The 13377-nt window shown below is 38.8% G+C and overlaps 1 protein-coding gene across 1 annotated transcript in view; it reads left to right on the top strand.

The window, feature by feature from the left end:
- Positions 1-13377, top strand: part of SppL (signal peptide peptidase-like protein) — a 30380-nt gene that overhangs the window by 1886 nt on the left and 15117 nt on the right. The window contains exons 2-5 of the mRNA XM_028317169.1: positions 492-628; positions 7222-7373; positions 8663-8782; positions 10572-10757. Of these exons, the coding sequence (XP_028172970.1) occupies positions 558-628; positions 7222-7373; positions 8663-8782; positions 10572-10757 (529 nt within the window). The 5' untranslated portion in view covers positions 492-557. The remainder of the gene's footprint in view (positions 1-491; positions 629-7221; positions 7374-8662; positions 8783-10571; positions 10758-13377) is intronic.

Raw genomic sequence — 13377 nt, 5'->3', positions numbered from 1 at the left:
TCATTTATCAGCTCTTGTGTGCAGTGGCTGTTACACACTAAATTACTCTGAAAAATATTAGTTCAAATGTTCTAAAAATGTGTAGTGAAGTATTGGAATGGATTTTAATGAAGAATAAATTTCAAGTGTTTCACTATTATACACAGACTATTCAATTTTTTGTAAGTTTGGTTGTGTTCTGAATTTAAAGTGTGTTTGCTATTTCTTATCATAAAGAAAAATAAAGAGAGTATTAGGTTGTGGTATTTATTTTAAAGATTCTTACAATACATTTAACAATTTTATTGATGTCATTTTGAAAAATGAAAAAAACAAACAAATTTATAGGGCTGCCACCAAAAGGTTTAATTTTTTTTATCATGTGAATTAATTTGATTTTTGAGATTTTTTTTTATTTCTTTGTGATACTATATGGTGCAAAATAATCGTTGTTTCTTTCTTTCATTGTTTTCTTTCACAAACTCCTCATTCGAGATCTGGTCTACTTCCAGAGCGCCCCAGACGTGACCCAGGGTCGTGCGAGCACTGACCGCCTGGTCTGCTGAGCAGCCGCTGCGATGGCGCAGGTCGGAGCCAACATGGAGTACCAGGAGTACAAATGGGCGTACTCAATTATGGACTCTTCCAAGTAAGTGATAAAGTACCTTTTTCTGTACAGTAAGATTTTTTCATGCTAGTTTTGTTTTGGAAAGAAGCGACAATAGGCAATAGCCGACCGGGAAAGTCTGACTGGCCGGTGGTCGACTCGCGATCCGAGGAACGCGGATTCGATTCCCGCTACCGCTTGACGACTTGATTGTGATTAATCTTTTGTAACAAGCGTATTGAGCTTAGTACGAGTAACGGCAATTAGTGCAATACAAATGACAAAAAAATATCCATATATTTTGTTATATAGATGAAAGTTTTCATCAGAATCAATTTCCCTCGCGCATTGACTCTTGCCTCTGGTAAATTATAATTAAATTATACACCCATTAGAAACTGCATGTAGTCTTAGAATGAAAGTGAACTGCCATTGAAGTATCATTTAGCTCTCTAGATTTCATTAAATTATCTTATCAAAGTGCAAATACTGTAAATAAAAGGTGATGGAAGATGGGTGAAACTTTCCAAGCTAAGAAATAATCAGGATTCTGGTCTAAAATTATGTTTTGTCTTAGATTGTTTTGTATCCAATTCTTATCATCCAAAGTTTTAAAAAGAATTAAATAACATAATTTATAGTCTGTCTCAAAAGTAAGATATAAAAATACATGCTCAAGATAAACAAAGTAGGTCATTGTACTTTGGTTCACGTCCCCATTTTTATACGATCTGTATTTATGTCCGATATTATTTAGGTTGTTTGATTATTTTAATCGAACTGCCCATCTTTTTTTGTATAAAAAATATAAATGTAAGATTTTTTTTCTGTTGGACGGCGGGAAATCTGTTGAGTTAGTATCTATCAATATTTATCTATGAACTATGACTTCCCATTTCCTTATCTGTATTTGAATAATTTTCAACATAACTATTTTAAGTAAAGTTTTCGTCGCCAATTACTATCAAAATGTATCGTCAAAATGTTATACATACAGTTGCTGAGAATTCACATTCCTCTCGATCGTATCTCGAGTTCAAATTAAGGCTGAAACTAGTATTGTTTTTTCCTCAAATGTTAATTAAGTAGTCTTAATAACGTATTGTTTTTCCTGTATTAATTGCTGACGCCTAACAAATATACCAAAGGAGTGGTGGTGGGACAATATTGATAAAGTGGGCCCGATAGATTAGGATCCGTGCACTCTTGCGGCTGTGGCGCCGAAGTTGACGCTGCTAATTGGAGGGGCCTTAGGACGGTATTAATAAGGTTGCTAGCGAGAGATAAAACAAGAACTTCAATAATGTCTTTAATAGACGTCTTTATCTTTATTACGGTGTTCCGTATTTATAAGAATCTAAGCATGGTTCTACTACCTTCGGCCTGATCATCACATTACGGTCCTTATTACAGAACGAAGATAAAAACTCGCAAGACAATCTATGCCCGAGATTGAATCGAGTTTTGAACGTAATTTGTAATACCTCGTACCATGCGCAGTGTAGGGTTCCGTAGTTATCCGTCGTTACCACAATATCGATGGTGGAAGTATCAATTAATGTAAGGGACATTTTGGCCAAAATGAGTTATATATACCAACGCATTCAGAATTTTCGGCTCTATCGATTGGTATACTTGAAATGTTGATATCTTTAAAAAAATGTCCCTTACCTTAAACATTTTTAGTCGTCTGAATACGACTTTTGGGGAAATAAATGATTTAAAGGACGTATATTCATTTTAATAATACAATTCAGCCCTTACCCTAAACTGTTGGTTTTAACTTTTGAACTCATTGAACCTTACTTCATTTGAAACTTTTTGATTTATCATAATTAGGCCCTTACGTTAATATGAATATAGGATATCAATTACTTTTTAGTGGTGATATGCATTTAATGCCTCCCACTCCTACTACACTTATGAACACTAAGTTGTCTTGTCTCTATCTTTTTTCTGTTCATTTTTACGCAGTTGGGTTTTTGACCGAGGGGCTGAAGGCTCTTCAGAAGCTGTTTAATTCCGTCATCCTCGAAGGAAAAACGCCTACGGTATGGCACAGAAGTGTGGTGATACTCTTCTTCAAAAAAGGCGACAAAACCTTGTTGAAGAATTATAGACCCATCTCACTTATGAGCCATGTCTACAAGCTGTTTTCGAGAGTCATTACGAATCGTCTCGCTCGTAAGCTCGATAACTTCCAGCCTCTCAAACAAGCCGGTTTCCGAAAAGGCTTTAGTACACCACATACATACGCCACGGCAGATTATACAGAAGACCGAGGAGTATAGTCAGTCACTTTGCCTGGCGTTTGTGGACTATGAGAAAGCTTCGATCGAGACCTGGGCAGTACTTACTACAGTTTCTCCAACGGTGTCAAATTGAATACATCGATACATCGAAAGAAAGTTGAAAGGCTTGTACGAAAACGCCACAATGTCGTTCCGTCTTCAGGATCAAGACTCGAAACTAGTTGCAGCAGCAGACAGGGGGAACTGAAAACTCCGAAACTGTTCACCACCTGGAGAACTGCTTCTGGACTGGAACGGATTCGGCATAAATATCAACGGTGAGTAAATAATTCGCACTCTAAAGGTTGGATACTCTACACTCGGCAGTTGTTGACAATCATATATACCTAGTACAAACAGTCCAGTTAGGCTGGTTATATNGTAATACCAGGCCTCCGTCACTCGCCTATGCCGGCCGAGATAATTACCTACAGCGCGCGACAACTTCAAGTTGCAAATCAGTCAGGGCCGCCACGCGCCTGTGAGCACACGCGTATCTCTATACACGCTCGGTCGATCATCGTCGCGTCGCTCGCAATCAAGGTATATTATTCCAACAGCACTGTTATCCTTCTTTATTGGAAAATCGTAATATTTAGGAATAATAATTAATTGTAGTAATTTAAATAATTAAAAAAAACTACACTTTTTTATTATTATTTATTTATTATTTATAAATAGTTTTGAAATACTTATGACAAAAAACTGTAGCAAAAAAATTATTTTAGCTAATAAAAACATTAACTTTACTTCACCGTGTCTATTTTCCGACACTACACCTTTTAAAACTGTTCGTCCAATTTCGAATTATCGCAACACTGTAGTTTATTAATAGGTACGTACTATACAAACACCACTAGATTAATGTTTACCAATCTTAAATACAATAAATAATGCTTCTTAAAATTAAGTTCTTGTTTATTTTATACAACCCTGACGCTTGAACTGTGAGGTAGATAAATTCTGAACACAAAAAAATGTCGCTCTTGTGAGCGTAGTAGTAAGGTGCGATTTCTAATGCACCATGTGCGTTGGATATTTTGCATTATTATTATTACCGTTAAAATGTCGGCATCTGATCCTACACAAAGGAGTGCAATTTCTGTTGCTACTATTATGTATTCTGTGGTAATACGGACCTACATCAAGTGAGATGCAGGCCGCAAGACCAGAGTAGTGTTAAAAAAAAGTATTATAATTGAACTTATTTATTTTTTTCATTCCGTTATACATATTTTAGATTTTGCTTACTTCTTCTTATTCGTTTCGCTCTTGGAAGACAGTTGCTTACTTTAAATTATTATTTTATTCAGTCACAAGAGTTATTGATCTATGCAAATAATCGAGTTAACAATACAAATACGAGACATTCCCAACCTACTGTGGGTGTCATAGAGTCTATGTAACTTGGTAAATGAAGATTTAATTTTGAGTTCAAATACCACAGTTGACAGCCCTATTTCACGAGGATGCTGCCGCTAGACTAGACCCAGAGGGCGCGTGTCACTAGACGCGCCTGCTTAATTAACGCAGGTCAAGGGACACTACTCCTTTGGTAATTAGTTGTTCGGGGTCAAGGAGCAAGAAGACAGCTAAAAATGTTCTATTTAAATACAACATAGAACAAGAAGTCTTGTAAAAGGATATTTAGAAGGGTACATACAATGATCGCTTCAAAGTTGTAAGTCATAAAAAACTTATCGGCATTTGACATCCCTAAATTTTAAGGACAATGTGAAAGAAAGATCGACGCCCTCCCTCGAAATTAATCTATCTAACAACAATGATGATTAGGTAGTTAACACATCATCATTCAGTCAATTAACGTACTTTTGACGCCCAAAATTACATGATTCCTCCATAGATATCGTATAGAAAATTTTATTAGCGAACTTGTACTTTAGATTAATGGGTTATGGTGGTCAAGTACCCAATTTAAAAGAGCTGGCACACACATTAGGGCCCGGCTACTGTGTACGGGACGCACCTAATTACCGGCATGGGTCAACAGGCGACACTTCGCGCCACCAATGACTTATTGATTGGTTTTTTACAAACGAATTCGTGGGACGTGCGTCGTGTCGTACTCTCTACTACAATAGGATACGGTACTAACCGAGACGTTAACTGAAAACGGTTATTGCATTGGGAATTTCACTTTACTTTTGAGCAGTTCACAGAACTTTCTCGCGCGCCACCTGTTCTCTGTATAATGAATNTGTGTAATGAATGTTCGTTAAAATTCCAGAACACTAAATAATATAATATGAAACGGGTTTTCTCTTGATAACATTTTACTGTAATTGATGTTAGAGACTGCAGTTTCAAATTGTTTAAAGTAAATTCTGCACGCACCCTACAACTGTTGTTGCTGAGATGAAACAATTTGTAGAGTTGGGACGATTAGAAGATATTCTATGGCAGGGGTGGTCAACTTAAATAGACATAAGATCTACTGTTTACTAACAAAACCCTGGGCGATCTACCACTTACATACTTCTTGAAATCTTAAATGAAACAGAATAGTTTAGTACACAATCATGTAGTATGTTTTGCCTTGCCACGATTGACTGGACTAATAGTCGCGATCGACCGGTTGGCCACCCCTGTTCTATGGCATCTTACTTTCTGGCTGTGACTTTGTCCGTGCTGGTTTCTGTCTATCACAGAAATGCGTTAGTTACATAGCGTTAATACTGATGATGATAAGTTAATTAATACCCTATGCTATATCAAAATTAATTTATTATACATTAGCGGAAAACTTAAAAACTACAGGCAGACGAAAGTTAGATAGTTTCGCATTTATTTACCTCTACCACGAGTTGCCATCGAAAACATGTATGTATGTATAGTCGATAGCGTATAAACGTGGATCGATCTCTGTCTGTACGTGAGAAGAATCTCATAACACTGGCACTGGTATCATTTAATATGAGTAATGAGTAATTTAAGCCACGATAGCCGAACGGTGAAGGGGTCGGACTGACCGACTCGTGATCCGGGGAACGCGGGTTCGGTTCCCTGCCGCTGCTCGACTATTGTGGTGGGCTCACTCGTGACACAAGCATATTTAGCTTAGTACGAGGGGTTAACGGGAGGGAGGGCTAAAAAAAAAAATGTTTCGTTTCTTCTTGTTCTTATGTTCCACTACTATTGACTAACCTTGTGCTTAAATATTCATAGATTTGTATATTTCGTCAATCAAGAAACCTTCAAGTATACGCAGTAAGTGCTGGCATATTATTATTGAATTAAATGCCTTTATGTGGCAACAAAACAACACTTATTTATTTAAACGTGTTAGCACAGTTGCCGTGTCAAACGCAGTTAACGCATTATGAATTTACTAGCTTTCCGCCCGCGGCTTCGCCCGCGTGGAATTTTATCTGTGACAGAAAAACTTTATCGCGCGCGTCCCTGTTTCAAAAACCGGGATAAAAACTATCCTATGTTCTTTCCCGGGACTCAAACTATCTCTATGCCAAATTTCATCAAAATCGGTTGCGAGGTTTAAGCGGGAAAGCGTAACAGACAGACAGACAGACAGACAGACAGAGTTACTTTCGCATTTATATTATTAGTTAGTTGGGATGCATATTAACAATAATATTATTAAGTAAAGACCATGTCAATGCGGTAATTCGCCATGACATAATTGCGTTGTAAGTGTAAATTGTTTTCCTTTACAACTGGCTTGACTAGGATACCTAACAGTAACTGCTTGACCTGTCTCACTACGGTTTATATTTTTTGTTTTCGTATTATCTTCTTTCAACATACAAACCGGTGCCTCTGCCTGAATTTGGGATAAGATGAAAATAAATATTTTCAATATTTTGATTGATGATTTTTGGTTTGGTTAAATCTGATGATAAATTTATTCATTTAGAAACAAATTAGTACTAAACGTGCTCTGCCTACAGATTGTTGGCGCGCGAGTTATATGCAGATAAGATAGGTAGACTTTTTGTTTCTAGCGAACCACATTCAACTCGTGCTTAGAGCATAATTATTTTTGTTACAAAATCGCACTTATGACAAACTGCATAAGATGTCACTTAACGTGCCGTCGTCCAAATTTTTATTTCAAAAACAATTTTAGTAGCGGAAATGTAGCTTGACCACTCTATGGCATATACATAGATAGATACATACTAAATCAAGGTTGAACAGATAACTGATTTGAAAAGAATTTCCCACGCCTACGAAATTGCGAGAACAGCATGTTTATTTACAAACCAATTTATGTTCTATTACATTGTCCACAGGGTGCAATCAAATCTTTCCTCTTCATAATATTAGTAACACATTGCAATTTACGCTCTATTACCTTGTCCACAGGGTGTCTGCTTGCCTGATCTCAATGCTGCTCATTGTCTACGGCAGCTTCCGCTCCCTCAACATGGAGAGAGAGGCGCGCGAGCGAGCCGAGAAGGAGCGAGAGGCCTCGCTGCTCGGAGGCAAGCCCACTACCACGTCATCCTCGAATAACAGTGAGATGATTGGATTGTTCAAGCTATTTTAGTCCACCTGCTGGCCTAAAACGCGATACGATAAAATCTTATCGTCGATTTTAGACGACAAATGTATGGGCTTATCGTCTGACATCGATAAGATTATATCGTGACGCGCAACCTAGGCTAGTTGGATAGCGCGCGAGTGAGCCGAGAAAGAGAGAGGCCTCGCTGCTCGGAGGCAAGCCCACTACCACGTCATCCTCGAATAACAGTGAGATGATTGGATTTGATCAAGCTTTTTGGTCCACCTGCTGGCATAAAACGCGATACGATAAAATCTTATCGTCGATTTTAGACGAAAAATGTATGGGCTTATCGTCTGACATCGATAAGATTATATCGTGACGCGCAACCTAGGCTAGTTGGATAGCGCGCGAGTGAGCCGAGAAAGAGAGAGGCCTCGCTGCTCGGAGGCAAGCCCACTACCACGTCATCCTCGAATAACAGTGAGATGATTGGATTTGATCAAGCTTTTTGGTCCACCTGCTGGCATAAAACGCGATACGATAAAATCTTATCGTCGATTTTAGACGACAAATGTATGGGCTTATCGTCGGACATCGATAAGATTATATCGTGACGCGCATCCTAGGCTAGTTGGATAGCGCGCGAGTGAGCCGAGAAAGAGAGAGAGGCCTCGCTGCTCGGAGGCAAGCCCACTACCACGTCATCCTCGAATAACAGTTAGATGATTGGATTAGTTCAAGATTTTTAGTTCAGCTCTCTAGGAAGCGCGTCCAGGTATAATCGTATCGTCGATAATAGGACTTCCAAAACGCTGCGAGTAAGCAGTTGCCTGCCGTAGGCACCTGCGTGCGCTGGTCATACTAATTTTCAATATAGAAACGCGTACGGGCACCCTTACGAGTTTTGGCGGAGGCCCTTAGACGACAAATACATGATCTGATCGTCTGAAATCGATAAAATGCCTCGATAATATCGTGGCGCGCATTCAAGCTAGCTTGATATAGTTCACACCACATATTATCTCGAACCTAACTGGCCTTAAGTTGACAAAGGCTGCTCTATAATAACCAACACCAAGTGCCAACTGGCGCTAAAAATTGTCGACCAAATAAAGGAGACTTATTTTGTTTCTCTGACTTATATTGAAAGGTCCAAAGATTTGTTACCTGCGGAAGTATTGTAATATATTACTTTCATAACACACCCAACCATCGTGGCTCTCACATTCGTCGCCTCTGCCTATTTTCTATTTTATTTTCATTTGTGGATGAACCTAACTATGTCATTGTGTTCCCCAGACATCCAAACCCTGAACACGATGCAAGCGCTGTGCTTCCCGCTGGGCTCGTCGGTGGCGCTGCTCATCATGTTCTTCTTCTTCGACTCCATGCAGACGCTCGTCGCTATATGCACAGCCAGTAAGTTTATAACTATTTATTTTATATTGTGTATACCTATCAAATGTTTCACCCGTTTTAAATGATTAGTAGATTTGGAGGTTGAGTATTTTTACATTGTGCCACCAAACTTTAAACGTTGCACGTCAGCAACCGTTCGCCTTCACCGTTTATCTACATGTATACTTCGTACAGAAGAACTTCTTCGCAAAGGTATTTAAAAAAATGTCTACTCAATATCGTCAAGTATGGTGCAATTTAGCTTTCCTTGGAGTCGAGCACCATTTCGTTTTCGTATTGCATACTAGAGAAATCCATTGCAAGCGAATTTCATTTTTATTACTCTAGAAAACGATTCAAAATACGCTTAATCTACTCAGTGGTCACTGCTTGCGGATTAACAATGCCGGCGTGGCCGCCGCGCGTGTTTTGTTTTTGATGCCCACTCGGGAAGATGAACAATGAACAGGCCTGGGCAGGTCTCTTAACCCATTTAGACCGATAATTATTTTTGTAAATAAATATCGTTTTTTCAGCAAAAACTTACAAAGGGAAGCCTAAAAATCGTGAAAAAAATATTTAAAAAAATAATCCATAAATAGGGGGCCGTGGGGAGCCCGTACCATATAGGGTACAGTAGGTCTATAAGCAAGCAAAACATAGTCGTTGTTCAAAGAAGAGTTTTATTTATTTTTGCATGATATAAAATAAAAATAAAATCACATGATCACTAGTATCACACTTGGCATATCTTGTAAGACGTTTTCTGTGATACTAACCACATTTGGTTCTTTTTTCCTACCTTCTCCTAAGTTAGTGAGGATAGCTGAAGAAGACCTGGCTTCTTCTGATTTGTTACGTTTAGTGCTATCCATAATCGCATTTAGCAACACGGTGATGGAAATTTAGCAAATCCATCGAAGAAAACTCTGAGGGTTATTATTTACATTGACAATATCTTTATCGCCTAAATCTTCGTCAATCTGATCATCATTAGCGGTCATCTGATAAGACAAGCAGTAGAAAAATACCAAGACTGCTTTATGTTTGCTGAAATTATCAAATTTTTCATGAGTTGTGGCAATATAGTGAAGCATCAATAGCCCAAAACAAATAAAAATAATAAATATTAATAATATTTTTAACATGATTTGCTCATGCATAGACCTACTGTACCTTATACGGTACACCTATTTTAGACTGGAATAAACCGTATAAAAATAATCGGAATAATATTTTTTTTGTAGTCATATATCTATTGTACTCTATTTTTAAAATAAAATTGATAAATAATATAATTTACCATGAGTAATAAGAAATTATACCTTCTTAAATACATTGTAAATATTTTTTTGGTTTTCTGTCGAGGAATTTCATAAATATTTCCGAAACCACTTGTTAAAACATATTTTAAAATATTTTTATGTAAAATAATCACTTTAAGCTTACCGTCACAATCATTTTTACAAATTAACAACAGTTTGGTACTTCGAAATATTTTCAAAAAGATACCGTACCACATAGGGTACGGTAGGGCTAAATGGGTTAATGAGGGCTATCGTTTTTATACCTAACAGTTGGCACCCCTGGCGATTGACAGGACCTTACTCTACAGTGGCGCCATCCTGATGAGTGCAAATGCGATAGTCCTCCTACCACTTTATCGCTCACAAGTTGGCGCCACTGTCTTCGCTACTAGCAAGTGACAGGACCTTAATACTCTACAGTGGCGCCAACTGGTGAGCGCTAAAACGAATAGCCCTCATTAATAAGGAGAGGTTTTTCAGTGTGACGTGTTCAATGTTTTCAGTAATCGCGTGCGCGGCGCTGGCGTTCCTTCTAACGCCTCTGTGCCAGTACGTGGCCGGTAGCGCAGGGTTCGGCGCACGCGGCGCCGTCTGCGGCCGCTACTCGGCGCCGGAGCTGGCCGCCGCGCTGTTGGCCGCCGCCATCGTAGCGGTCTGGGTGCTCACCGGCCACTGGCTGCTCATGGACGGTGAGCTAACTCACTTGTTAGGGATCATCCATAAAGTACGTCACACGTAGAGGGGGGGAGGGGCTTGACAAAGTGTGACATGGTGTGACAAGGTGTGACAAGGGGTGGGGTCCTAAGTTTCTTGACATCACATCTCAATTGTTTTCTTCTTCTTCTTCTTTTCAGCCAAATGACGTCCACTGCTGGACAAAGGCCTCCCCCAAGGTTTTCGTGCGCTGCCCGCATCCAGGCTCTTCCCGCGACCTTTACCAGATCGTCGGTCCACCTAGTAGGAGGTCAATTGTTTTAAATATTTGATATAATGTTGATTTCATAAAAAAATGTAGGTACTTAATTTAAATGGAAATAAAAGTAATTTCGGAACTGCTGTTAATTTAATAATTTTGTGACAAGGACGGAGGGGGGGTCAAAAAATCATGAAATTCGTGTGACGTACTTTATGGATGGCCCCTTAGTGGTGACTGAGTTTGTTTCGGCGTTTCTTCTCAGCACTTGCCATATGTTTGTCTCGAAGCGCTGGTAGGGCCCAAAAGATAAAGAGACATGTAAAGTGCCCCATAAGGGCTACCTTTTCTTTTTTATATTTGACGTTCATAAGTGGTCTAAACTGAATAAATTGATGAATTTTGATTTGATTTGATTTGTTGTGGATTTCACTGTAAAACCTACGTGTGAGCCTCGTGTGTATGGGAATAAGTAGCTACTTTAAAAGCAAACACGAAACTTTTCGACATAACAAAACTGTGTATCCATTTTTTATATCTAAAGTCAACAAGACGTATCAAAAACAATAGCAATAAAAAAAAAGTACAAAAAGTAAAAATAGGTACATATAAAAAAGGTTTGATGTCGCCAACAACACTTGTACAGGCGACAGCACAACGGGTTAAGCAAAGACAACTGTGGTGTATTATCTCGTTGTAATACAAGATGTTTTTCAACAAAAATGTATAATTTAATGTACCGTCGAGTCGACTGTAACATAGACATGGAGCGTTAGCTCACTCAGTTGTAACACACTGCGCTCCCGCCACTTATGCGTCCGTCTTTCAGGCCAGGAAATACATCATACTTGGATATATCCAGGTTTAGGATTAAGATTCTTGAATAAACTGCTTCAAAAATTCAATTATATACAAGTTTGTTCAGAGAACTGTCGACTCATTTGGCGTTAGCTGCAGTTGTAGCTTGTCGCATCCTGTACAAAGAGACAGCGACAGCTGCCGTTGCCACTGCTGTCGGCTATGAGCAGCTCGTGTATAAGAAGCCTATAGTCTGGTCTGTGAGCACGTAGAATTTTGTCCAATGACCCCAAGCTATCCATCCTTATCGCTCGCGGGTAATTATATTGCTGTCGCGACTGTGCGACGGGCGCCCGCAGTGAGTGTGCGAGCGCGACAGCAATATAATTACGCGCGAGCGATAAGGATGGGTAGCTTACGGCCGAATACTGAAACACTACTCAAATCTGTCACTCAGCTAACGGGCTCCTAAATTTAAGTATCCTTCAATTTTAAATGGTATTCTCAAACACCACTCAACGGATTTGAAGCCGTGATCAGCTAAGCAGCTCTCAAATGTTTACATAATGGCAACATTTACCAAAAAAAGTATGTTTTCATTTACACAAATGATAACTTTACGTTTTTTATCCATTACACGCAGCATCGTTTGGTTATGTATTGTCTTTTATGGAAATATTACTCAATCAACTTAACATACAACAGCTTATTTTTAGTTTCTATTATACATAAATCTCGTTTAATCATATAAAAAAATTAATGCTTGCATTTTTATTTAATTAAAAAAATAATTTTAAAGGTGATACTTTTTATTGTTGAAATCTATTAAGTGGCGATCGTGGACCGAAACGTAACCACAATTGACATTTATCATTGTTGACAGAGCATCAAATTGACAAATCAACAACTCTTGGAAATGCTGCTATGCGATGTCCCCTTAATCCTCAGAAATAGGCATGTTCATGTAAAGCGATTTCATAGCAGCTATTTTGGTTGTTACTTCGTGTCTTCGTGCACTATACGATGCACAGTTGGCTGTTCGATGTGGAAGATATCACCTAGTACACGTTCATAACTTCCCGTTGCGTAGAACAGTAGGGTTATAATAAGTATTTGGTCCACTGGTTGTATGGCGTTTGGTGCGGGGTTTCAAAGAGCTTCCAAATTATGAATCCAGACACAACACCGTTTCTTTAAGAGATGCGGAACCTCGCTCGGAATTGCATGTCATTATAATAATATTTTTCAATAGCGTTCAGCATTATTGCGTTCCTGCTAGGTATTTGCTCGAGCCTCGAAAGAAATGATAACGATGACACACATTATTTACCACTATNTGACATCGATAAGATTATATCGTGACGCGCATCCTAGGCTAGTTGGATAGCGCGCGAGTGAGCCGAGAAAGAGAGAGAGGCCTCGCTGCTTGTCTTGGGAATTTCGATCCATATACACTGTCATAAGTTAAATATGTTGCTCTAATAACCAACTTAGTATTGTCTGCGGAAGTATTGTAAAATATTACTTTCATAACACACCAAATCATCGTGGCTCTCACACTCGTCGCCCCTACCTATTTCCTATTTTATTTTCGTTTG

The sequence above is a fragment of the Ostrinia furnacalis genome, unplaced genomic scaffold (assembly GCF_004193835.3).
Source record: "Ostrinia furnacalis isolate ACB-3 unplaced genomic scaffold, ASM419383v2 OfSCF6054, whole genome shotgun sequence".
Classification (NCBI taxonomy): Eukaryota; Metazoa; Arthropoda; class Insecta; order Lepidoptera; family Crambidae; genus Ostrinia; species Ostrinia furnacalis.
Note: the sequence above shows the minus strand (reverse complement) of the source record. Positions and strands in the feature narration are given on the sequence as shown.